This window comes from Aulonocara sp. 'chitande type north' Nkhata Bay, linkage group LG7 (genome assembly GCF_057382095.1).
Source record: "Aulonocara sp. 'chitande type north' Nkhata Bay isolate Kocher_YH1m ecotype deep benthic linkage group LG7, A_spYH_male_GT1.1, whole genome shotgun sequence".
NCBI lineage: Eukaryota > Metazoa > Chordata > Actinopteri > Cichliformes > Cichlidae > Aulonocara > Aulonocara sp. 'chitande type north' Nkhata Bay.
The window spans coordinates 57,947,941-57,974,441 of NC_141350.1; the positions used below are offsets into that span (position 1 = coordinate 57,947,941).

Consider the following 26,501-nt stretch of genomic DNA (forward strand, 5'->3'; position numbering starts at 1 on the left):
GCAATCTATACACACTCATTGAGAATGCACCTTACAAAAACAGCAGCTTACCTGATGAAGAGCCACATCAGTCACCCAGTAATTATTCTCTTTGTCTGCTGTTATTCCATGAGGCAAAAAAAACCTGCAACATCAGAGAAATGCTTCATTATAAGACAATTATGACTGTGTTTGAGATGCCTGGTTGTCGGCACTCTAATTCACACACAAAAAAACAATAACAAAAAAACACAAAAGCTCTGTATCACTTACATGTTTCTGCCAGAAGCCTTCAAGATACTGCCCTTGGATGGATCCACAACTAAAATGGCAGACTGCTGAATTGGTCCTAGGGACCTCTGCTGGTATCTTGCCTGATTGTTAAAAGAGCTGGAAAACAAAAAACAAACAAAGAAAAAAAACATGAATGTCTTTTTGCATTTTTATAAAAACAATGTGTGGTGATTTTTCTAGACGTCAAATGCAACAGAAAGTATTTTTGTTTAATAAGTAAATTGTCATCCACATCACATTATACAAAAAAGTGATTAGAGCTGACTTCTATTATGCACTTTTTTTGTGTTATCTCATACTTATCCTTTCATCCTACAATCTACTGGTAAAAATCACTTTTTCAGCTTCCTTTCCTCCTATTCTTCATTTCTTAGACATGACTGGTAACTGGCATCCTATTAGACTAAAAAAGGTTGCGGTCTGAGGAGACACTAAATGCTTTTCTTAACTATAATAGTAATTTTTTGAACCATCAAGACTAAAACTTATTTGGATTTTTTTGTTATACAATTATTAAAAATTTAATCGCTAATACGAGATCTGTGTTCTTTGCCAGTAAGGTGAAGGCATTACATTAGACTGAGAGTACACAACAATACTGAGAGGGTTTTTTTGGTGTTCTTTTGGTTGAAAAAGCTGTTTAAGAGAAGAATGGTTATAACTTAAGTAAAATAAACTTACTCTGCTCCCCAGTGGTGGTCACCTCTGTGAAAAATGACCAAGTTAGAATCTGAGTCAAGAGCAAGTCCTGACACCTGTCCTAGCTGAAGTGAACTCTGTGGCCAAGCTGAAACTTGCTCAAAATGGTAGTCTATAACAAACACACACACACACACACACACACACACACACACACACGTTAAGGTATGCTCAACACAGTGTCAAAAGGTGGTACCTGGTATCTGATGATAATAAATAAATGTACACAGTGTGGTAAAGTGCACATACAATATATCAATAACAAAACTAGTGCACTGTATTTGCAGACTGGATACAAATCAGTGATTATTCTGGGCTATGACACTCAAGAATTAAATTGGGATTTATGTTTCAACCGTCAATGATAATTAAGAGCTTTGTGTAATCATAGAAAGAAAAGCGCACATGTTTGCATTACCAAATTAGCTGCATCAGATTCCCAGTATCTAGTTGGTATGACTTGTTTCATTCATGCTTCAGAATCATTTTCAGTTGCAGTTATTTATGATTCAGTGGTACTACCCTAGTAGTACCACTGAATTATGAATTATGTTACACATGACATTATGTTTTTTCATATTGTGAAATGTGATGCTAAACAAACTGAGGTAGACTAACTGTTATTTGCTGTACTGTGATGGCTTTAAAGTAAATAACACTGTTGAATTGCACAGAGGCCATCCAGTAAAATATTAGCATAAGCAGTAAATCAGCCAACAACTTGTAAAACATCAGCTGACATCTGGTTGAATTCAGGTGTGTAAATCTACAAAGAGCAGCAGGTCAGCTGATCACAGCCTGTACACTAAGAAAATCCACTGGAGCTCTCAATAAAAATTATTCTGAGTTGTGATTTTTTTTCCCCCATAATGAGCCATTACAACTGATTTCAGGATTCCCCCACCTAAATCCTACTTTAACCCCTGACTGTACTTGTTTTCGTGTTTAATGGCAAAGTCACCCTCTACAACAGCGGTCCCCAACCTTTTTTGCGCCATGGACCAGTTTATGCCCGACAATATTTTCACGGACCGGCCTTTAAGGTGTCGCGGATAAATACAACAAAATAAAACTAGTACCGATACCGAAAAAAAGAAGATTTATTCATAACACACGTGAAAAGACCCAGGAAAACAGAGTTAACGAAGAAAAAAAAAACCCGATAACAAAATAATGCTAAAAACCAATAAAAACACTGAAAACCATACATTTCACACCCGAGTCTTACTCTTGCGGCCCGGTACCAAATGACTCACGGACCGGTACCAGTCTGTGGCCCGGGGGTTGGCGACCGCTGCTCTACAATGTAGGCAACAGAAAAAAGATACATGCATATTTACATACTTCAAATTTATGTAAGTGACTGTGCATTGGGCTTGTAATGCTTTTTTCAAGGTGTAAGAAACGTACACTTGCCTGAATGCAGACTGCACTGGAACTAGTGCCTACACTACAATTTAAACATCATTACATTGTTATCCTTAGCTTAAATTCAATTCAAATTTTTTAATTCAATTTTATTTATATAGCTACAAATCACAACAATAGTTGCCTCAAGGTGCTTTATATAGTAAGGTAAAGACCCTACAATAATACAAAAAGCTTCATATTCTTATAGTATTTGTGTGTGTGTGTGTGTGTGTGAGAGAGTGTGTGTGTGTGGAGAGAGCGAGAGAGCAAGACAAAGAGAGAGAGAGTGCAAAGTGTTAGAACTTACCCTGATCCACAGTTTCTAGTTTATTTGTATCCAGCACAACTGCGTAGTCACGATCATCTTTATGAGAGAAAAAAACCAAAATATGGTAACTAAATATGGTAGTTATACAATTAATTTTAAAAAGACAATGGGCCACAGATGGAAAGAATTGCGAAAAATGACTAAAAATCTTAAATTAGCATAGATTTTATTCTACAAAAAACAACAAATGCTAAGTTAACAATTTGGATTAGAGATGGTTAGTATGAACAATATTTGATGTCGCTGTACCTGTGGATTGTCCCAGATGCATCACAGAATTCATATGGCTTGGACTGACATTAATGGGTACATTTGCCTCAGGGGGAATATGTTGGAACAGCTCTTCAGAACCCATCTCCATGCAGTTCATGTAAGGGATAGCATGTCTGCTTTCCATGTAATACATTATATAGAAGTTGCACATTTCATCATCAGAAGTACCGCTGTATTAAAAAAAGATAGATACCTGGTATTGATTTCTCGCCTAGTTAGTATATGCAAATAATGTTTGTGTAAATAGTTTTATGTTGTAAGTGTAACATTAAGACCTTGTCTACAAACTTCTCAACATAGAGTACTATATTTCAGCAGCTATCCCTCTATAAATTAGCAATAATCACTGACAATTGAGGACTAGCATATTTATTTTAAATGACTAACTGTCACAGTTGGACACAATTTATTAATATCAACTACCAGCACAAGAAATACAAGATCCTTATCGGGGTCACAGGCCGGCACGAGCCTATCCCAGCTAACATTGCGCAAAAGGCAGGACAGTACAGGGCACTTAGAACTAGCCTTTTTTAATCATCTTACAATTTGTAAATGTCAGATGAAATCAAAACTAAAATGTGAAAGAAATAAGATGGTTGCATCTTAAGAGCTTTAGTCCATGTTAAGAAATTAGCATTACTGGGCCTTCATTCATTTCAATAAGGCAAGTGCAATTACTGGGCAATCGTGGCTCAAGAGTTGGGAGTTTGCCTTGTAATCGGAAGGCTGCCGGTTCGAGCCCCGGCTCGGACAGTCTCGGTCGTTGTGTCCTTGGGCAAGACACTTCACCCATTGCCTACTGGTGGTGGTCAGAGGGCCCGGTGGCGCCAGTGTCCGGCAGCCTCGCCTCTGTCAGTGCGCCCCAGGGTGGCGCTATATAAATACAGGCCATTTACCATTTTACCATATACTAGCTGGCCTTACGGGCCAGGCACATACAAAAAACCCACATTCTAGATACATTCTTATGTGGAAAGGCAGGGCAGACTTTGGTACGAGACATTTTTTTAAATTAAGATCAATACAATTTTAGCACAGTGCTTTTTTAAATCTTAATGCTTGGAAGCTTAATGCTTGGTTTCTTTATGCCTTCAGTGCATACCATATTGAGAAAAACAGTAAATGGATATAAGTCTAATACTTTTTCACTAAGGTTACATTAGGTTGAAGAACTCACCCAATGTAAGTTTTTGAGGTTTTACCCTCACCAGTGAACACACATCTGGCAGCAAGGGTATCACCATATTTCACAGTCACCTGCTTGTTAGCAGGATAGAAAGCCTAAAGAGAAAAAAATCAGTCAGTGGTGAGCAAAGAGAAAACTAAACTGTACTTGAAAAGAAACAGACAACGTGGGCAAGAAAGAGAGAAAGCATTAAAGAGAAAGAAAGAGAAGACCTGCTTTTACATTAGGTTTCTTGCAGTTTTTGTACCTAGGACAATTTTTTAGTTGTTTGTTAAGGTATTTAAAATTGCTGTATACATTATTCAGGCCTAAAAAGGCACCTACTTACAGTGCCTAGACGCTAGAGTTGTGTCTTGACGTAACAGATTAATCTCTTCATCAAATCAAATCAAATCACTTTTATTGTCACATCACATGTGCAGGCACACTGGCACAGCACATGCGAGTGAAATTCTTGTGTGCGAGCCCCACAAGCAACAGAGATGTGCAAACACAACAACACAAACGAGCAAATTACAAGAATGGCCAACCTGAAACTAATAAATATATGTACAATATATAATAGTGTATGCATTTCTGGATGTGTATACTAAATATTTTCCTACGTGTGTGTGTGTGTGTGTGTGTGTGTGTGTGTGTGTGTGTGTGTGTGTGTGTGTGTGTGTGTGTGTGTGTGTGTATAAAGATTTTTACAAATTAAATAGTAAAAAAAATAATAATAAAATAATAATAATAATAATAATAATAAAATATATAAAATATACAGAGTTGAATATGTGCAAAACAAGTGGCATTTATATACAGTGTGGAGTGCATAATGTTGAAGTTCCAGTAGTGAAGCTGAGGTGTCTATGACGTGTTCAGCAGTCTGATGGCCTGATGGAAAAAGCTGTCTCTCAGTCTGCTGGTACGGGACCGGATGCTGCAGAACCTCCTTCCTGATGGAAGCAGTCTGAACAGTTTATGGCTGGGGTGACTGGAGTCCTTGATGATCCTCCCCGCTTTCCTCAGGCACCGCTTCCTGTAGATGTCTTGGAGGGAGGGAAGCTCACCTCCAATTATCCGTTCAGAGCACCGCACTACTCGCTGGAGAGCTTTGCAGTTGTAGGCGGTGCTGTTGCCATACCAGGTGGTGATGCATCCAGTGAGGATGCTCTCAATGGCACAGTGATAGAAGGTCCTGAGGATGCGGGGGCTCATAGCTTCTGTTAATGAGTGAACATTTTGTCCTTAATCTTAATGTGTTAGAAGCAGGAAAAATGGCTGAGCTTAAGGATTTGAAAGATTTTGACTAGGGCCAAACTGTGATGCGCACATGATTGGATCAGAGCAGCTCCAAAACTGCAGTTCTTGTGGTGTATTCTGCAGTGGTCAGTATCTATCAGAAGTGGTCCAAGGAAAGATAACTGGTGGACCTGTCATGGTCCGGGTGAGTACGGGGTTTTTCCACTCCGCTGGGCTCCACCTTCAGGCAGAGACTCCAATCAGCTTCCACACCTGGTTCCAATCAAGTCACCAGCATATAAGACCAGCATTCACAACAGACCTCTGCTAGATCTTCTGCTAACTCACGTTAGTGCTAGGCCGCCAAGCCCTTGTGAGAGCCCTTAACTACTGCTTTTCTCCTCACCGTGTTTTCTTTGTCATAGGACCCACCTGGCAGTCGCACTTCCCAAGCTAAACTACTCACATCTCCGCCTGGACGCTGGTTCTGTCATCTGGTTGCTTCCTTTCCATCATCGGACTACACCTGCCTGCCTCCCTGCAAAGTCCCTCGCTCCAAGTATATTCTGGATCCTCTCTGGACACTCCTCACCCGGAACCCCTTGGACACCCCCTCATCACATGACACTTTAACCTGCAACGCGTAAGCCCTAACCACCATAGTCTACTCCTTCAGCTGTGATTCACTAGACTGCCACTGACTACTTGTCTCCTCTCATTATAGTGACTGCGTACCTCCATCCAAGCCGGTGCCCCTTTTTCCATTCCCAGGATCCATCGGTGAAATCTAGCACCTAGTCATAGCACTCAGAGTTTCATGTTCATAGTTTGGCCCCTCAGTTCATAGCATTCATAGTTTCCTGCTTTGTAAGTTCACTAGGCACTGTAAATAAAGCACTGTGTTCACGCCTGTTTTGCCTCCCTCTGTGTCTGCATTTGAGTCCACACCCACAGCCTGGCCCTCTCGGCCCCAACAGGACCAGCAACAAGGTCATGGGCAGCCAAATGTGTCACTCCATGTACATCACTGATGCACATAGGGAGCAAAGACTGGCCTGTGTGAATTGATCCAACAGATGAGCGAATGTGGCTGAAACTGCCAAAAAAAGTGTGGTTCTGATAGAAATGTATCAGAATACACAGTGCAGACCAGTCAGGGTTCCCATGCTGAACCCTGTGCACCTCTAAAGCACAAACAATGGGCATTGTAAAGCATAAGAACTATAACACAGAGCAATGGAAAAAAGGTGGCCTAGTCTGGTGAATCATGTTTTCTTTTACAGTACATTATGTGGATGGCTTGATTTTCCGGTAATAGACATTCACACCAATGCTCTGTGGGAGATCTTTTTGTAGGGATCTAGCAATGCTCATACTGTTCCTTCTTGTACAAAGGAACACATACCAGTTATAATTGGGTAAGGAACTTGTACTCCCCAGCTCTCCTAAAGTAATTGCCTTTCTCCTTCATGCTCTTGAGAATAAGCTGAGAAACACAGCAAACCTTTGCAAATGGCACATATGAACGGGCCATCCTAGAGGAACTGGACTATCTATCCAACATTTTTTAAAGTCTAAGTATCACCTGGATATAAAGTATATATACAGTCAGGAAAGATGAGGATGGAAAAAATGTCAGGGCCCTCAACCTGGAAAACCATTGCCGTTTTGGGGCTTGTCTCATTCTTGACCCTCTTTTGTGTACCTGTTGTTCTTTTCACCAACATCAAGCAGCTGAAATTGATTAACAACCTTTCTAATATTTAACTGCCCGGATCAGTATCCCAGAAGTTTAATTGACTTGATACTATACTTTAAAAGTGTTCCTTCAATTTATTTAATGTATTTGATCCCCAAGCCAACCATGATTTAGAAACATATTTTTGAGCAGTATATAAAGAAATGAGAGTTTGCTCAAGCACAGTACTGTGTGGTTCCCAAAAATGGGCCTTTGATTTGATGACCTACCTGTGGTAGCTGAGGGGATTGTCTCCCAATCAGGGTCCATTTCCCATCTCGGATTCTGTAGCCACTGACCACTTTACCTGTGAAAAACAGACTAATTCATACTAACACTTATACTGATAAAAAAAAAATGATCTGAAAAAGTTAGAAAATTATTTGTTTTTCTCACCAAGGCGGTGTGTGTGGGTCCTGAAGGCAAATGGGTAGATTGGATATGAAGTATAATCGCATGCGACATCTGCATCTGTAACTAACACAGGAAAGCAAAGCAAGTCAGGACAGGCATCACTTTTCTTCTGACTTATCCATTCATGCATTCTATCAAGCATTTGTGAACAGACTGAAACAGCTGGCTTTACTTTTAAATATTTATTCAATTTGTCTTGATGCATGTTCAATCATCCAGATAAGTAAATTCCAAAAGGTTGATTCTGTTCATCTGGACATAGTATATTCAAAGGGAGAAACGTTTCGTCACTCATGCAAGTGACCTCTTTAGTTTCAGCTGACTGCAGGTTTCCCCAACCTTATAAACAGTATATTGCACAATAACTGAAACCAGCCCACTAAACAAACACTGGGCTGTGAGGTCAGTTCCTTGATCATTAATATGGAAATTCTCATGACCATTGATCAACAACCATTGATCATAGACGATAGATCAATGGCCATGAGTACCATTCACAGAGAGTTATAGAATAGCTGCAATCACAGAAGAAAATGTGCAATGTACTGTTTATAAGGTTGGGAAAACCTGCAGTCAGCTGAGGCTGAAGAAGTCACTTGGATGAGTGATGAAACATTTCTCGAAACGCTACGTCCAGATGAACAAAATCAACCTATTCAATTTGTTACTTACAAATAAAGACGCTATCCAAGTTAGTTTTGTTATATGACAAAGTACATAAACCCGTAAATGAGACTTTGTCACACACAAACACACGATTTACTGCAGGTTGGACTGTGCTATGTTAAAAGACTTATAGCATACCTCTTTGTCCTGGAAGGATAACTGTGTCCACAGACATGAGCAAATATATGCCAGCAATGAATGGCTGCCTTTTTAGAAGTCCAACAGAAGGACAAAAACAAAAAAGTTTTTTTTCAGGTTATCAATGTTTATATTCTTTGATGTTCTCAACCAGAAAGCAGTCTTGAAGAAACAACTGTTAAAACATCTTCTAATTTATTTTGTTTCATTATTAACTGAAAAGTTGATATATTTAACTCATTACTTACGGCCTAGAAGTCATTCTTAAAGTAAGTCCTGAGCAATCTCTATGGTGATCTGCAACAGGCAAATAAGAGGGGACTATGATATTTATACAGTTACGCTGCGATTAACATAAATGATCAGAGCCTAACCAATGTAGATTTTGGAGAAGATACTGATGTTTGGTGTTTTAAAAATCTGATCTTCTAATGTATCAGACAATTTCTTTTTCTTTCCAACACAAAACATAAACAAACACTCATTATGTGAAGTCCTTTATTTACTCATTCATGCGCTGCACTACTCTGCTCATATCAGCTGGTGTGTTTTTGGCATTTCAAACACAGGTGCTGCAACTGGCAAATTGCAGTGCACCATCTGGTGGACAAATATGCAAAATCAACACTTTTGTTTACTTTATAAATTTTTATTTATTGGTTGTTATAAATGTTGATAGAGAGGGATCAATAAATAGCCAATATTAATAATATCAATGGCCCAATATTATTAATATCAATAATTAAAAATAGTGGCCCATTGAAGTCAATGAACAAGTGACACAGAACAGCAGTTTCCTTGGCTTGCTTGGTTAGCTCAAATTGATCAGCCCAGGCTAGAAGGCCAGAGGCTAATAGTGTTCAAGAAAGTTGACAAATTTTTACCAAATTTAGGTGGTACCCAAGTTAGATACAACTTGTGTGACATAGAGAAGATGGACTGTAGTGCGTGAAAGTTTGTAATAACTCCTTTAGCAAGTTAGCAAGGAAAGCCTTCATAAAGAAGAGAAGGTGTCAAATCCAGTTTAATAAAACTGGCAAGTGGAAGCTCAGCTAAAACTTTAAGAATAGCATCTCTGAGAAATCACTTGGTTGAGCAAATGTGCACCGTTTAACCAACAGTTTTGCCTTGTCTCTTGTAGATATAAAAACTTTATAAACTATATATTTTAATACTTTTTTAAAATCTGTTTTTCTAAGTTCTTAACAGCTGATTTTTTTCCCAAAAGATATGTGGTCTTCTCATGACAAATTTTATACAATCTGATGCATTTACTGTAAATTAAAGAAAGTATGAAATGTTTAAGCTCAGTCCTAAACATGTTGAGGAGAAATGTTAATCCATGGGGAACATTTTTATGCAAAATAATATTTTTATTTTTGATCATTTATGTACAATTTGCCAGTAATGAAGTGTTATGTGTAGTGAAGTGTTTCCTTGCTTCTTTTGCTAAAGGAATGGTTCTAAAACAAATCCTGCACCTACTGTCATTGTCCACTAATGATAAATCATTTTGGGTAATATAGTAGATATTTATTTAACTATACAAGTAGGAAAATTTTATAGTTCTTCAGATAGGAAGGCGTGCAGAAAGGCAAAGGCATCCATGTAGAGTGAAGCTGAAGCATGTTATAGGAGGCCGTCAGCAGACAGGCAGCACAGACAGGTGCACCTACTCCCCATTTCCTAGCAAAATATTAAGAAATGACTGGTGACTCAAGACTTTTGTACAATACTGTATTTAGGTTTGAGAGATTCACCAAAGGTTAAATGTAGAGAACCTACAACTGTGTGTTTGGTTGAAAAACAACAGAAAACTAATGTTAGAAATATCAGAAATGACTTTTATATACATCACCCAAAGCCTCTATAATCATAAATGGTAAATGTTCACGTTATTTTAAGTTGACAAGGGGTACCCGTCAGGGCTGTCCAATAAGTCCATTGTTATTCGCCCTGGCCATAGAGCCCCTCTCTATTACACTCAAAACCTTGCCATCAATTGCGGGTATCCATAGGATGGATAAAGAGCATAGAGTGTCCCTTTATGCAGATGATCTGTTAATGTATGTATCTGATCCTGTTTCATCTGTCCCCGATATTATTCACACCTTAAGCAGCTTTGGCTCCTTCTCTGGGTACAAACTGAACTTCAGTAAAAGCGAATGTTATCCTGTTAACGATCTGGCTCTTCAAATACAGAATAGTGCTGCACCTTTCAAAACAGCCAAAAATGGCTTCAAATACCTAGGCATAAATATAACAAGAGATCTGCATAATCTCTATGAAGAAAATTTCTGTCCGTTATTTGAAAAGGTCAAATCAGACTTAAAGAAATGGAAGCCACTTCATTTGTCGTTTGCAGGGAAGGTAAATTGTATAAAAATGAATATACTCCCAAAGTTTCTTTATCTTTTTCAGTGTATCCCACTTTACCTTCCAAAATCATTTTTTAAATCTATTGATAAAGCTCTGATCTCTTACCATATACATACCATTATACATACCATAATAGACCCATTTCTGTAATATACTTACATATCTATATTATTGTTAATATATATTGTAATATATCTATATCACTAAAGCACTTTTGGATGGATGCAAACTGCATTTCGTTGCCCTGTACCTGTGCATGTGCAATGACAATAAAGTTGAATTCTATTCTATTCTATCTCATTTATATGGGATGGGGAAAAACCAAGAATATGTCTGGATCAGTTACAGAGGCCTAAAGACCTAGGCGGCTTAGGACTTCCAAATTTCCGCCATTACTATTGGTCCTCAAATGTTCAAAAAAAATCATATACTGGCTCAATACCCCTGATGAAGACTGGTGCCAAATTGAAGCGGCATCTTGCATCGCCACCTCTCTTAGAGCCTTGTCAGGAGACAACTGAGGAAGCTTCGCCCCAGAAAGGCAGCAGGCCCAGACAAGGTGTGTCCTAGGATGCTAAAGGCATGTGCTGCTGAACTTGGGGAGCCGCTACAACGAGTCTTCAATCTCAGTCTGCGACTGGGGAGAGTGCCCGCCCTATGGAAGACATCCTGCATCGTCCCGGTCCCCAAAAAGAACCGGCCCAATGAGCTGAATGACTTCCGACCGGTGGCACTGACGTCACATCTTATGAAGACTCTAGAGCGGCTCTTCCTCAACCTCCTCCGACCACAGGTACAACATGCCCAGGACCCACTACAGTTTGCATACAAGGCGGGTGTCGGAGTGGAGGATGCCATCCTGTACCTCCTACACAGAGCCCACTCACACCTGGATGGGGGGAAAAGGCACGATCAGGATCCTGTTTCTTGACTTCTCCAGTGCCTTTAATACCATCCGGCCCTGTATGCTTCAGGAAAAACTGAACAGGATGGAGGTGGACCCCTGCCTGGTGGCTTGGATCTCCGACTACCTCACCGACAGACCACAGTACGTCAGGCTGAAGGACATCACGTCTGACACAGTGGTCAGCAGCACAGGAGCACCACAGGGAACTGTGCTGTCCCCTCTTCACCCTGTACACCTCTGACTTCTGCTACAACTCTGAATTATGCCACATTCAGAAGTTTGCAGACGACACGGCCATCATGGGGTGTATCTGGGATGATCAGGAAGAGGAGTACAGGAGTCTGGTGAGGAACTTTGTCGCATGGAGTCACACAAACCACCTGCAACTCAACACCTCAAAGACTAAGGAACTGGTTGTGGATTTCGGGAGGTCCAGACCAGGTCCACTGCCAGTTCAGATAGAGGGGGAGGAGGTGGAGGTGGTCAACAAGTACAAGTACCTCGGGCTGTGGGTGGACAACAAACTGGACTGGTCATGCAACACAGAGCACCTGTATAAAAAAGGCCAAAGCCGACTGTACTTCCTCAGGAGGCTGAGGTCTTTTAACATCTGCAGGAAGCTCCTGAGGATGTTTTACCAGTCAGTGGTTGCTGGAGTACTTTTCTATGCTGTGGTGTGCTGGGGGAGCAGCACAGCAAAGAAGGACTCATGCAGGCTAGAGAAACTGATCAGGAAGGCTGGCTCTGTGGTCGGCATGAAGCTGGACACTCTGGTGACAGTGGTAGAGAAAAGGACACTAAAGAAACTGCTGGACATTATGAACAATGCTGGGCATCCTCTGCACACGGTCGTAAACAATCAGAGGAGCCTATTCAGCAACAGGCTGCTTCTCCCAAAGTCAAAAACCAACAGACTTAAAAACTCCTTTGTCCCACACGCCATCAAACTGTTTAACTCCTCACTGGAGGGGAGAGGGAGGAGAAACAGGGGGACAAGGGAGGGCGGGAACAACTGAGCTGTAGGTGCTTTTCTACACTGTGCAATATTTGCAATATTTGTTTTTGTTTTGTCTTTTTTCTTATATTTGACTCTGCAATAATCACTGTGCAATATACTCACTCAAATGAGCAATCCTATTTATCCATATTGTATATTCTGTATCTATATATGTGTATATGTGTATATATGGTGTATTTATGCTTATATCCTTACTCTCATTCCCCTTAATGTATCTGTAACATGCAACTTCTGTCGGTGCTTTGCTACTGGAAACTGAATTTCCCGGAGGAACCCACCCGAGGGATTAATAAAGTTTAATCTAATCTAATCTAATATAGACGGTGTCTTGGCAAGTTTTCAGGATTTATCACACAAATTTGACCTCCCTCGGCCCAGCTTATTTAGATACTTCCAAGTTCGTCACTTCCTTCAGCATCACAACCCTGACTTTCCAAATATAACTCCACTTACTGCTCTAGATGATCTGTTGAAACTGACATTTAAGCCTAAAGGCCTAATCTCAAGAATTAGTAATTGTATAGCCTCCTTTCAGAATATAACAATGCCAAAGATCAAAGCAGACTGGGAGAATGAGCTGGGGATGGTTTTGGAGGAGGAGACCTGGGAGAGCGCCCTTTTAAGAGTAAACAACAGCACTTTCTGTGCCAAATTAATTAAACATCATGCAGTTCAGGATTCTACACCGCATTCATTACTCCAAGGCAAGACTAACCAAAATATTTCCAAACATAGAGATGCTGTGAGAGATGTAGAAATCCCTCTGCCGATTTAACACATATGTTTTGGTCATGTCCAACTTTAAAAGCCTACTGGTCAACAATTTTCAAAACATTGTCCGAGGCATTGAATGTTGAGCTTCAACCCAATGCAGTTATGGGCATATTTGGTGTCACAGAGAGAGGATATAGAACACTAAGGAAGAGCCATAAAAACATAATCACTTTCACTACACTGCTTGCACGCAGAAGGATACTTTTGCATTGGAAGTCAAAAAAGCCACCCAAAGCGGCTTTGTGGTTTAGTGACCTGACACAATTTATACAGTTGGAAAAGATAAAGTACGCTCTCAAGGGGTCGAAGGAGAGATTCTTTGCTGTTTGGGATACATTGCTAAAACATTTAGAGTAAATTAAAACCATATCCACCTGAAAGATGCTTGACAGCTGCCGTAAATCCTTTTTTTTTTTTTTTCTGTGTGATTGGGATTCATTTTGTGTAAACTATTCCCCTTTAAGGGCACATCTTCAAAAATGGTGAACTTCCTTGTACCTCATTTAAATTCACTTTATTCATTTATTTATTTTAATTTCTTTTTCCTTCTGGATCAGTGTCCAATATGTTCTTGGGGTGGAGTATATATATAAAGGAGCATTGTGGCCTTGCTATATCTATGTCTTTGTACTACATTGTTGATGCTCAATAAAAACAAAAAAAGAAATATCAGAAATGATATATACACTACACTACACTAGAAGAAGTTATTGCACTTGGTATAAAAGATTGCAACATTTTATTTCAGAGGTGAATGGTCTTAGTGTAGTATTTAAAATTACTTTTCAAACTCTGGATCTTTCCAGATTTTTACTGAATTACTGCTGCTTTAATTTGAGCTGCTTAATTTGAGCACATAATATATTTTTTTTATTACATTATATTTATGTTTCAAAAGGACTCACCTTTGAAAGCACTAATATCTCCGTAATGAATCTGCAGTACAAAGTAGGACATTCCTGAACTTCTTCCAACTTTAAAGCCAACATCTGATAAAATACAGAGAATAGTGGTTAACAATGGACATAAGACCTCATGAATATAAACAGTAAAAGAAGAAGAGGGAAAAAAATGAGTAGCATACACTACATAACAATATTATACATAAAACCTACAGATTCTTCTTTTAACATAAATGTCAAAAATAAAACTCCACCCCTTTTCACTGCAGCAGTTCAATACAGAAAAAGTCATAGACATACCTTTGGGTAATTTGGTAGGTGGTGCATTTCGAGCCCAGGCATACATAATTGCTGCTTCATCCTCACAAGTGCCTTGCACACTGCCACAGTCCCTTAATGAATTACCACAAAACAGTGAATCCCAAAGGCAGTTACAGAACAAAACAAACAACTATCTCCAGTTTAGCCATTTGCTGTGGAGCAAGCATATAGAGGCATTTACATAACGAAAGACAAACGCACAAGCAAATAATATTACAAATATTACAATACGAGAATATTTGTCATTAAGAACTCAATAGTAAGACTAAGTCAAGGACAGGTTGACCATTTGTCATTGAGCAATTCTACGGCCAAATTACAGTTGTATAGCATCAAATCAAAAGAACCATGTTGCATCAGCTGCACCCTTTCGGGTCGCCACAGTGAATGACCAGGCTCCATCTCATCATGGCATATGTCTAGCATCCCCCTCCCACACCAACCTTCTACATATCCTCCTTCAGTACATCCATTCAAAACTTCTCTGTGTTCTTCTGCTTTTTCTTCTGCTTATCAAATTCATATTCATGCAACATATTCAAGAATTTTTGTCCAGTATATCCACCATCTCTTTACTGCACACTTCAAAAATAACTAAGCTTTGCCTCTCTCTCATTGGATCTTGCAGCATCTGCTTGCAGTCAGCATACATTATGTATTCAGTGTAGCTATAAGGTAAATTTACAGTGACATTAAGAAAGACATAACCTAATAGAAAATTGTCCAATAGAATTTGTATGTTTTTTAGTTTGTGAATACATGTTGCTTTTCATATGTACCTTAAGCAAAAACAGCAGTCAAAACCACTGCTAAGCATTTTCACTTTGAAGTCATAGACGGTATATAACTACCAGGATGAAACTACATTGTCAGAATTAGTAACAAGGTTTAGTTTAGTTATTTGAAAAAATATTCAAGCCAAGGACTCAATTGATCTACAGTTCATTTTATTAGAGCACCTGTCATAAAGATAGGAAAATGTTATCAATCTGTCAAAAACTTACTTAAAATAAAAACATTAATTTCTTAGTTTTTTAAGGCAAAGTCTTGACACAGAGTGAAGTCTAGTTTTTATACCCAAATTTGAGCCAGCACACAGGATTTCTCTGAGAATAACTATAATTTGGCATCATATGCTTTACTACTTTTTCCTTGCTATTTTTGGAAATAGTAACATTTAAAAATTCATGGATAACAAGAATAATTACAGTTTAACACTAAAAACATAATTTATGTTAAAAATCCTGTGCACACAGGTTCTTAATAGATGCACCTAGGGTATAAATTTTTTTAAAAAAAGTGTGCATATGAGACAAATATGTAAGAGAGCTTTCTTCCATTTGTACAACATCTCAAAAATTAGAAATCTCACATTAATGCTGAAAAACCTAATCACTGCTAAAGGGTTTCTCACAGTAATGTTTACAATTCTGTGGAAACGGGGAAGCCTGAACCAGCAACAGTTGTCATCACTCACAGAAAGGGGCACAAGCGTGCTACTGAGGAGGGGCTGAGCTACCAGCTGACATGCAACACTGTAGGTGAGGCATTGTCACTGTGTCTGCAGGGAAAGGTATCACCTGCCTAACCTGGCTCATTTGGCCTGCAGGCTGAGAATTTACAATTATTTAAGAAGAATACTCATTTTTTATTGATTGTAACATTTGAACATTGTTGGAGTCACCTTCTTGGTGAACAGCAATGAAATACAATAATGAAAACAACTGACATGGTACCTTGAACATCTAACATGCTAACTGGGAGTTATACCTGAGACAGTAAAAAAAATACTTTTGTGTGCAGAGAGAGAAAGTTTTTGTGCTTGAGAGACCTCTTGGACTGACAACCTGAATAGAGCTTAAGTGGGGCCTCTTAGGTGGAAACATATCAGGTAAAATAGCGTATCCCTGCCAGTGGAGCCCCTTTAGGGACTGAGGCTTCCTCATTCTGAGGGTCGGGTGCCTCTAGGTGCCCAAAGGGGGACACAGAGACCACTCCCTTGCTGGTGGTGCATATACAGCTAGAAGGGGTACTACTCTCGTGCCAATGGGCAGAGAAATGGCAGGCCTGTGAGAGCTAGGTGCAAGTTTGGGATTCATATTACATTTGAAGATGATGCTTGCTTAAGTCATTTTTTTATGCTGCATTTACATTTCCACAGTCAGTGGTTGTGGGTAACTAAAATAAAAAGCTATTATTGGTGCACTAAACAAAACTAGATTTGATCTGTGCTGATGTTCACAGCTAGCCATTATTTTAATAATGGTTAAGTATTTAAATAAGAATATAGTCTAAGATTACAGTTTTTTCCATTACAACTGTTGCTGGGTTTCAAAAATGGTGGTTTTGATTTTTCATGAATAAGATGCTCTCGTGACTCATTAAGTGGCGACACTGACCAGCCAATTGGTGGCATGCAGTCTGACGACGTCACATTTTAGTACCTGCTCTGATCACTTTAAAAACCCAGCTGAGCAGATAGTATTTCAGTACCTGGTACTATGACCTAATAGAAACCCCTGAAAAGCATGGAGAACTGTGGCAAATCTATTCGAGTAGGTAATAATAAAAAAGAGGCTTAACTTGCACTTCTTACGCAAGGTCCTTTTTTTGTTCCTGGGTCCTGGCTTTTTTCCTAACAACAAAAACACTAACAAAATTAATTTAAAGTTGGGCATTACCAAAAGCTGTTGGTGGACACAGGGGTCTGACAGCCAAACAGCAGCATGTGATGGACTGTATCCATACTGGCAAGAGGTATGAAGTCCACTGAAGAGAAAAACACTGGTTAAAAATTTCAACTTCAAATTGACAGTGAAGTTCACACATAACAAATCGCCTTATCGACTAACAGCCTGATTCTTTGAAAATACATCAGACTGGTCAATTGGAGAAAGATCATCACCACCCTCTAATTAATTTAAAGCTAGCAATGACTTAGTTCCCTGAAAAATGTTTCAAAATATGAAATTTTATCAAATTTTTTTAGTGAAATTAATAAAATATTATATTGTGAAAAGAAATTTACACAGGAGATATACAAAAGGTAATCATGGTGACACCATGTGATAGCAATGATGCCTTTAAAATTTCCATTTCAACTGTTGATATAAATTGAACTTGTCATTATTACTTTGTATCCAGCTTATAGGTCAGCTAGAAACATTTTTTTCTGTAATTGCCAATCACTGTAGGTTTTATAATATATAATAAATTAATAAAAGATAAAACTCACCAATATATGCATCTTGCCTAGTTGGAACTGGAAATGCCATGCAAAGGTAAGTGTCCGACTGAAATATTAAGGAAAACAATGACATCAATGAGTCCTAAATGGAGAAAACAAATAAACAAACACGTACACACACACTAGTTAATACCCCTTGGCTTCAGCAGATCCCAGGAGGGATATCCAAGATTTCCGTCCAGGAAAGCGCAGTCTTAGAGCCTCTACTAGACAGGACCCTGACTAGTATCTAGGACTGCACTCTGGGGTCTGCTGAAGCCACTCACCTAGTTTGGGGGGTCACTGCCCCACAGAGGTCACTGTGCTCATGGGGACCAATGTTGTTTTAACACTCCACATCTCTCGAACTTCTTGTGTTACTTCTTCTTGATGTTGCTATTAGGGCTGGGCGATATATCGAGTTTTTAAAAAATATCGATATATTTTTATACGAGATATAAGGTGTGACAATATCCTTTATATCGATATAGTCTATGTTACGTTATAATTATACTTGTGGAGCCGCAAGTTTGCCTCTCTTTCGTCCACTTTTGTCTTTACGCAACGTTACTCGGCCTCGCCCCTCCTTCACTGAACACAGCTCCCCCTCCTCCCCCATCGCTTCACCTGCAGGAAGCAACAAGATGTTAACGGAGATTTGCCATGTCAGGGTTACTGCACATCGCCCCGTGCGTGGGGCTGGACGCCGTCAACGTGTTAGCTAGCTAACCACGCTAACGAGCTAACCACACTAACGCCATGCAGCCCAGAGGCGCTGCACAGCCTAAAATCCTTGCATTTTCTCAAAAGTTGACAGCGCGCCTTATGTATGAATTCTGTTTGTGCTTGATGGCCGCGAACCGATTTTATGTGGTACACAGCGCTCAGCAATCTGTCAAAAATGTTTTAGTACGACTTTGGTAAGCTACGGTGCTGCACCGCTTGATGGATTGTCAGAGCATTACGGCTACCGAGGAGCCTTCGCGGAGTGATACGTACTGTGCTTCAACGTAATATTACCCTACTGTGTATAAGGACTATAAATGGCACCTGTTAAGAGACGTGGTTACGAAGAGGATTTCAAACTCAATGCTGTCAGTCACACAGTAGAAGTTGGGAACAGAGCAGCTGTGAAATCTGTCTTTGTTACTATGCTCAGCGTCTTTTAGTTTACATTTTGACTGCACAATTGTGAGCTTTTTGTTATGCACAAAAACAACATTGTTTTCTTTTATTTATGGAGCATGATTATTTAATAAATGCTCATAATTTATTTTTGAGTAAATCTTATGTACATCTATGCTCTATGTTAATAAAAGTGCCTGTGTGACATCTGGGACACAGCTTTGACTAAGAACTAGAGATGGCACGATACCACTTTTTTATGTCCGATACCGATACCGATATCATAAATTTGGATATCTGCCGATACCGATATGAATCCGATATAGTGTTTTTTAATCAACAAAACTGTTTTTTAAATATCTTGCTGCATTTTGTATAAGTTCATACTCAAGTTTAAAACAACAACTACACTAAAGCTATTCTGTTATACCTGTATCCAAAAAAATATTTCATAGTTCAGCAATACTGATCAATCTAATAAACTTAAACCTACACCATCCTCCCTATTCTGGTATTTTAAAGAGTACTTAGCATATATATTAAGCAACCTAACTAATAGGGTTCCAACTCCCAGCAACAACAAAAATAAATAAATAAAAAATAGGGAACCACCCCTCACGCTCCACCTCATGATGCTTAATCGACGTAATCAACCTTAATTTGATGCAGTGTGGAAAAAAAAATGCACAGAAATCAATTATTTTTCAAGAAATATTAAATAGATTCAACATCTTTCTTCAACAAAATTGCAGACTGCACAGATGGTACCTTCACAAAGGAAAAAGTACTATAGCTTACTAGGGTATATATATATATATATATATTAGACTTAATAGTTACTATATACAGTAATGGACTTCTATTCATTTTGCATCAAATTAAAACTTTGGCTGTCAGATAATTATTTATTAAAAGCTAGACATTTTAAATGAGAATAAGAAAGAAAAGTATGTCTTTGTGCCCCCTTTTCCCTGTTAATGCCCTATCTGCCCCCCTGGCTAAACTTTGCTAGATCCGCCCCTGCACAGTTACCAGCCGTCAGCTATGTAGAAAAAGATCCTCGAGTAGAAAGTAATATTAAATAAATTCTAACAACAGCTTATAGATCTTAAACGTGCTGCTGTTGTTCAGCCGCTGGTTTCCTCTTTCTGGTGCAAAGTGGGCCAAAAGCAAACAAGAGAGACGTACTCCCGACAGAAAAGCCGATCAGCTGATCGTTAAGCAGTTTCATGATTGAAGTAGCAGCAAGAAGAGGCAGTCGTTTGTTAAGCTTAACGCAGGAATGCTTTACAAACATTCAGAGATGGACTTACACACTTGCTTTACTTCTCTCGGGGATAACTTTGTCGGAGATGAAATGCCGGGTTGCTAGCGAAGCTCCACATGCTATCCAGACCACCGACAGGTCCCGCATGCCACAGCCGCTCTATCACGTGATGCATACTGCTCCGACGTGCTAACGTTCTGAGGTGAGTTACGGCGTGTTGCAAGTTTTGTGAGGTGCTTTCGTGATATTTAATGGATCGGATTACATTTTTTATTTTTCTCCGATATCCGATCCAGTAATTTAGGTCAGTATCGGACCGATACCGATACGTAATATCGGATCGGTCCATCTCTACTAAGAACTCTCTTTTTGTTCTTACTTTATGGCTTAAAAAAAAAAAAAAAAAAATCGAGATATATATCTTATATCGCCGTCCAGGTAAAAAATATCGAGATATGAATTTTGGGTCATATCTCCCAGCCCTAGTTGCTATTAGAGCAGGGCGATATGGCCAAAAATATTTATCACGATATATTTTTGAAAATTTGCGATAACGATATAACTGACGATATAATTGATGTGAGACAAAATACAACTCCACAACAAAAAAAAATGCCATCCGTTTATTTTCACTTAAACAAGCAGCCGTTTTTTAGATGCATTAAAGCTATATAGAAATGTAACAGTGCAAATGCAAATTCCTTGCTGAAAGTTTAACCAAAAGGCATTTCCAGTAGAAATGGGCTGAGATATCCTGAGCATAACCATGTATAATATCCACTGAAGTTAAAAAGAGGTGCTTTGCAACATTAAACTGCAGTGTGCCAAATAAAAAAATCAAATATGTATTTTTCGGACTATAAGGTGCACGGGATTATAAGACACATTAAGTGAAACAAAGCAGTCAGATAAATCAAACTTCATTCAACTCATTCTTCTTGTTTCCTCCACTTCTGTACCTTTGATTCATTAATGCTGTATTCTATCACAGCTGCTCTATTCCCATGTTGTTGCAGTATATTAATGACTATATACCACAATATAATCCACAATATAATCCATATTGTGGATGGATTATCTCAGTTGTTCTCCTAACTGAAGTTTGGTCCGTTTACAGCATCCTGCCATGCGATTGCATTTGTCTCTAACCATCAGGAACCTTCACGTTAACTTTTATCGAGTGGAAAAGCGTTAGCGTTCATCCTCTAGCTTCACTGTTTATGTTATGCTAACATAGCTGTGTCGCTAGCGATCACGCAGCACATCATTATATACCACCTAGCCCAACTTCAGTAACCTTACAAACGTCACTGCTGTTTAGTTTTCTGTCTTCATTTATGTTGGAAGTGATAGCAGAGCTGTACATTTGAATTTTTTCAGAAATCTCTCAGTCAGAACATGCTATATCATGCTTAGGTAGCGAGCTAACTTCCGCTAACTTCTAACTCCGTTAAATGTAATAAATTCTGTTTTCATGGATGCCTGGATGTTAAACTTCATAGTTACACCTGGCAAAGCAGCAATGCTGATCGTTTTATTAAAGATGAAAGAATTTAGACAGTTTTTAACTCTCAGTGATGCTGCAGTGTTTGTTTGACTTTGGGACTTGAAAGGGATGGAGTTTAGGACCAGTGTTGCCAACTCCTCAGTAAGGAAAATCGCTATTGGTTGTCCTAAAAGTCGCTAGAAGTCGCTAAATGACGTCATCACCTAATTTGCATAATTGGTCATGCTAATCTAATTGTAACCTATGTTGTTGGAGAGAGAAATAACATCGTGGAAGAGACACAAAGTGAGTAAAAAACGTTCTAAATGCATTTAGAGTTTATTTAGAACTACAAATTAAATTTCTTTTAGCAATTTTTTTTTTTTTTAATGTCACAATTCCAACCCTGCTCCTTTACCCGGGCTTGGACCGGCAAAAGTGACCTGAAATAGGCACTCTGGTGGAGTTACTTTGTGTGTGTGTGTGTTTATAAGTAGTTTTAAACCTTGTGATCCACAAAACAGCATAAGAGTAAAAGAGTAAAAGAAGAACTGACTGCGTTGCAGCACCCGCTGCTTGTTGAAAGTAAAAGCGATACGCGCTTTCACGTCTTTTTTTTAGAAAAAAAGTCGCTAAGGGGTCTGAAAACTCGCTAAATATAGCGACAAAGTCGCTAAATTGGCAACACTGTTTAGGACCCAGATTACTCCCAGATTTACGAATGCCTTAGTCCAACAAATACGGCAATAACGACGGCCCGCTTGCATGTTCTACCAAAAAAAAAAAAAAAAAAAAGAAAGTGCTTTGGTGGGTATCTGACGGACAAACACCAAACCAGTTCTACACCACTGAAGTGGCACCATTTTTACAAAGCCATTCTGGCTCATCCGTTTCACTCAACGATGCGCTTTCTCCCTTCTCATTCTCCGCTGCCGCTATGCTTTTTCGGCCATGTGCGTATGGAAAGAAAGGCACTGTGCATGCACGTTTTATCCATATTCCATTGCGATACTTCATTTTCTTATCGTTGCCTAACATTATACTGGTATTACTGTGAACAGTATAAGATGGCCCAGCCCTAGTTGCTATCACTTTGTATCTATCACTACGGCCTTTTTCCTCTGCTTATCCACCACTGCTATGTCTGGTTGGTTAGTCAACTACTAGTTTCTCCATCTGCATCTGGTCTCACAAGATCTTACTTTTGTCATTCTCACCACCTTTACACAGCCATACTCAGCACAGATGTTCCTGTATGCCCTGTCTGAAACAATCTTGCACCCTATATTTATATGCCAGATTGTTTCAGGGTCATCTTTGACCCTGCATCTGGGGATCCTGTCTCTATAGATCTTGTGCTTAGAGCTTGTTCCCATTGCTGCCATGAGTCATGCGTCTGAGCCATCTTTCAGTCCAACCTTCTCCAACCATTGGTAAGAATTTTCTATATCAGCCACCTTTCCTGTCTATTGGTAGTGCATGCTGTGCAGGGCAGTTTCTGTTCTTCCTCAGGTTTCTGTTGCCCGGGGCATTTACTAAGCACACGATGAGTTGCAGCCATCTTCCAGATGTACTCATGCATTTTGTTTTTTCACCCTGGATAGTGATAATGGCTCTGACACTCACTAGTCCTTGGCCTCCTTTCCACTTAGTGTGCAGTCTCAGGGTGCTGGACTTGGGGCGAAGCCTTTCAAGGCTTGATCAACCTCCATTGTTGCAGAACAGCTTTAAATTGTTAACCCATTTTGAGTTCCGTGAAAAAGTTTTTGGGTAACCTTACCTTTTGGGTTTGTTGGGTTTTTTTTGTTGTTCTTGTTGTCTTTTTGTTGTTGTTTTTTTAATAAAGTTCTATCTTATCTTATCTTATCTTATCTTAACTGCCCAATAGAGTTCAAGTTATGAAAGTGAACTGGGCTAAACAGAATGGTATTGTTTACCGCCCGCATTTGGTTATTTGTGGCAAAGTAGTGTCTGAAATGCCTGTGTTTTACCAGATTGAGTCAGTTCTGATAATACATGAGAAACTGGTACTTCTCACTTTGCCATTATGTACAGTAGCCTTTCATGAACATTTCCACGCTTATGAGTTGACCAGGACAAAGCAAGATTTAGTTGTCTTTCATGTTGACAGCCTGCATTATCCCAGGCCTTTTGACATACAATTGTCGTATGGAGTGAATGACAACGCCCTCTTTGTGGTCCCATATTGCTTTCTCTGGTGAGCATCATAGCTACTGTCATTTGTAAGAGTTTGTTATGCTAATAAATGCTGTTACTGTAACCTGTATGTTTGTAGTTATTTTCATAATATAGGATAGATCACAGCCATTTAGAAATATAGCATCATATGATAAATATGAAAAAATAATGAAAATGAAATATTATTACACACTAGAGTGAACTTGGACTAAAAATAACTATAAAGTGAAATCATATTACTCTAAACAGTGTGAATAACCCTCAGTGTTAAATATTTTTACACATTTTGTTGTTAATTTTGACACTAAACTGAGTAGAATTAACACTAAAAAGTTAACACTGGCCATAGAGTAAATTTTACTCTAATTTTGAGTGGGACCAAATGTTATCTGAAGCAGAGTTAAAATCAACTCTGTAAGTGTAAAATTGACACTCTGTTTTTTACTGTGTAGCAAGGAGCAGACGGCTGAGTTTATTGAACTTCACTGAAACAACCCGCAAATTTCATTAAAATTTAATAAACTATCATCTTGTCTTTATTTTTAGTTAGCACATACCTTAAACACTTCAAGCTGACTAATCGCAAAAATAATTGGTGACTAGTCGACTATCGAAATAATTGTTTGTGGCAGCCCTAGTGCTGAGACGTTTTTTTTCTGTTCTCAAACTGATCTCCCTGTTGGAGCTCAGTCTGGGGGGAGTTCTTTTTCATCCTCATCTTTCCTCATGTTGTGCATTTTCCATTGTTATACCTCTCTGACCTGTCTTCCCCGTGTGATGTTTGTGTATGGTCGGAAGGGTAAGATGGTGCTGGCAAAGGTCACAAAAGCAGAAAGGTGATCCATCCAGAGTTGTGCCAGAAACTTGTTAATGGCTACCAAAAGCATTTGGTTAACCTACAACTTGTTTAAGGACACTGAATATTACTGGGCGTATATATAAATATATTTGAGCCTGCATGTATTAAATGTGTGGACAAAGAAAAATCATGTTTTAAAAATTAAACTTGTGCACTAAATTCTTTTATTTTAAAGTCATTAACTATATAAGCTATACAATCATTCTACTTTATTTAAAAGAACAGGTCAAACAACTAATTATAAGCCCCAAATTACCATGGCATTCATACCCTTGATAAGTGCGCATAAACTTCTGAAACAAACAACTGATAGATAGGGCTGTTCGATATAACGATATATATTGGATGACGATATAAAAACATCTATCGTTTCATTTTACGCTATCGTTTGCTTCATGGTGTCGCAAAATAAACTGTTCACGGCAATATTTTTTCATCGTTTTGATGGTCACTGTAGTGGCTATATTAATTTCTTAAAGTTCTTTCTTTCTCTTATATTTAATATAACCACACTATGGACGGACAAGCACAACAAGTTAGCAACAACGACCGTAAAACCACCGCATGTCCGCTTGTTTATTTTCCACATAAACCTTTCACAATAAAGCTCAAGATCCTGTTGAGACTTTTCAAAATAAACTGAATCACGTGAAAGAGTATGAAGAGTGTTTACAGATGAGACGCAAAAAAGAGCCGCCAGGTGCTAAAAAATAAACCTTAGAGTCAAATGTTAGAACAGGCTTTTCCCTGCAGCACGCCGTGTAATAAATACTCACAAAGAAAACGGCGGCCATTACAACTTATGTTTGAGAAGGTGTAGTTTCATGTATCGGTTAAAACATTAGACTCCAGGTACAAGACGCCCAGCTGGAAACACTTCACGCAAGTCGAGCTGCCCGAGATTCACAGAATATACAGAAAATTTTATATTTTTGTGATTTATATCGTTATCGGGACGATAGATGTTTTATATCGGGATATGTGATTTTGGTCATATTGCACATCCCTACTGATAGACACACACCAACATTGAGTGGAAACACACTTACCCCAGTTGGGATAACATCAGGCATGCGAAGATCCACAGAGAAGTTGTATGGATTTGCTATTATCTGCTGCTGATTAGTCCTGGACACACATTTACTGGGATTCAGAACATTTTCCTGAGAACTTCAGTAATACAGACAAAATCAATTATTAATAACATGTTCAATTACACCAAAAACACATCAAAACAAGAACCAGCATACCATATCCATACATTTTTGTGTTTTTATAATTAAAGTTGCTTTAACAGCCTAGTAAGGCTGTAGCTAGACAAAAAATAAAACAATATGTGTATATTTTTACCTTTTAGACACATGCAGAGTACTTTGTATTTTCAAACTGTGGCTGTAAAGAATGAATGTTAGCACCACCACACAGGATGCAGGAACTCCCATCATTCCAGTGATTATCAGTGTAATGTCTCTATGCTGAAAATGTAAAAATAGATGCTGTCACTGTCAAACAAAAATCCTGGAGCAGAAACCTGGAGAACAAAAACAAAAAACAAAAACATGCTAAATGCAAAAGTGACAGATATAGAACCCAATAATAATAATAATAATAATAATAATAATAATAATAATAATGGATACTTTATTGATCCCCATGGGGAAATTACTTGTTTTTCTCTGCATTTGA

General features: G+C 38.8%; 1 protein-coding gene across 3 annotated transcripts in view; it reads right to left on the minus strand.

Moving 5' to 3' along the window:
• pam (peptidylglycine alpha-amidating monooxygenase) overlaps positions 1–26,501 on the minus strand; it is a 55,364-nt gene that overhangs the window by 16,909 nt on the left and 11,954 nt on the right. The window contains exons 2-17 of one of the 3 annotated variants that reach the window (XM_086301590.1): positions 26,166–26,346; positions 25,865–25,943; positions 17,889–17,946; positions 17,335–17,422; positions 14,633–14,724; positions 14,336–14,419; positions 8,601–8,649; positions 8,353–8,420; positions 7,531–7,611; positions 7,365–7,441; positions 4,164–4,267; positions 2,960–3,153; positions 2,690–2,746; positions 955–1,084; positions 253–369; positions 52–124 (exon numbers count right to left, since the gene is read on the minus strand). In XM_086301590.1, the coding sequence (XP_086157716.1) occupies positions 52–124; positions 253–369; positions 955–1,084; positions 2,690–2,746; positions 2,960–3,153; positions 4,164–4,267; positions 7,365–7,441; positions 7,531–7,611; positions 8,353–8,420; positions 8,601–8,649; positions 14,336–14,419; positions 14,633–14,724; positions 17,335–17,422; positions 17,889–17,946; positions 25,865–25,943; positions 26,166–26,260 (1,446 nt within the window). In that variant the 5' untranslated portion in view covers positions 26,261–26,346. Of the gene's footprint in view, positions 1–51; positions 125–252; positions 370–954; positions 1,085–2,689; positions 2,747–2,959; positions 3,154–4,163; positions 4,268–7,364; positions 7,442–7,530; positions 7,612–8,352; positions 8,421–8,600; positions 8,650–14,335; positions 14,420–14,632; positions 14,725–17,334; positions 17,423–17,888; positions 17,947–25,864; positions 25,986–26,165; positions 26,347–26,501 lie in introns of all 3 variants that reach the window. The other 2 variants (XM_086301588.1, XM_086301589.1) reach the window with 2 other exon arrangements.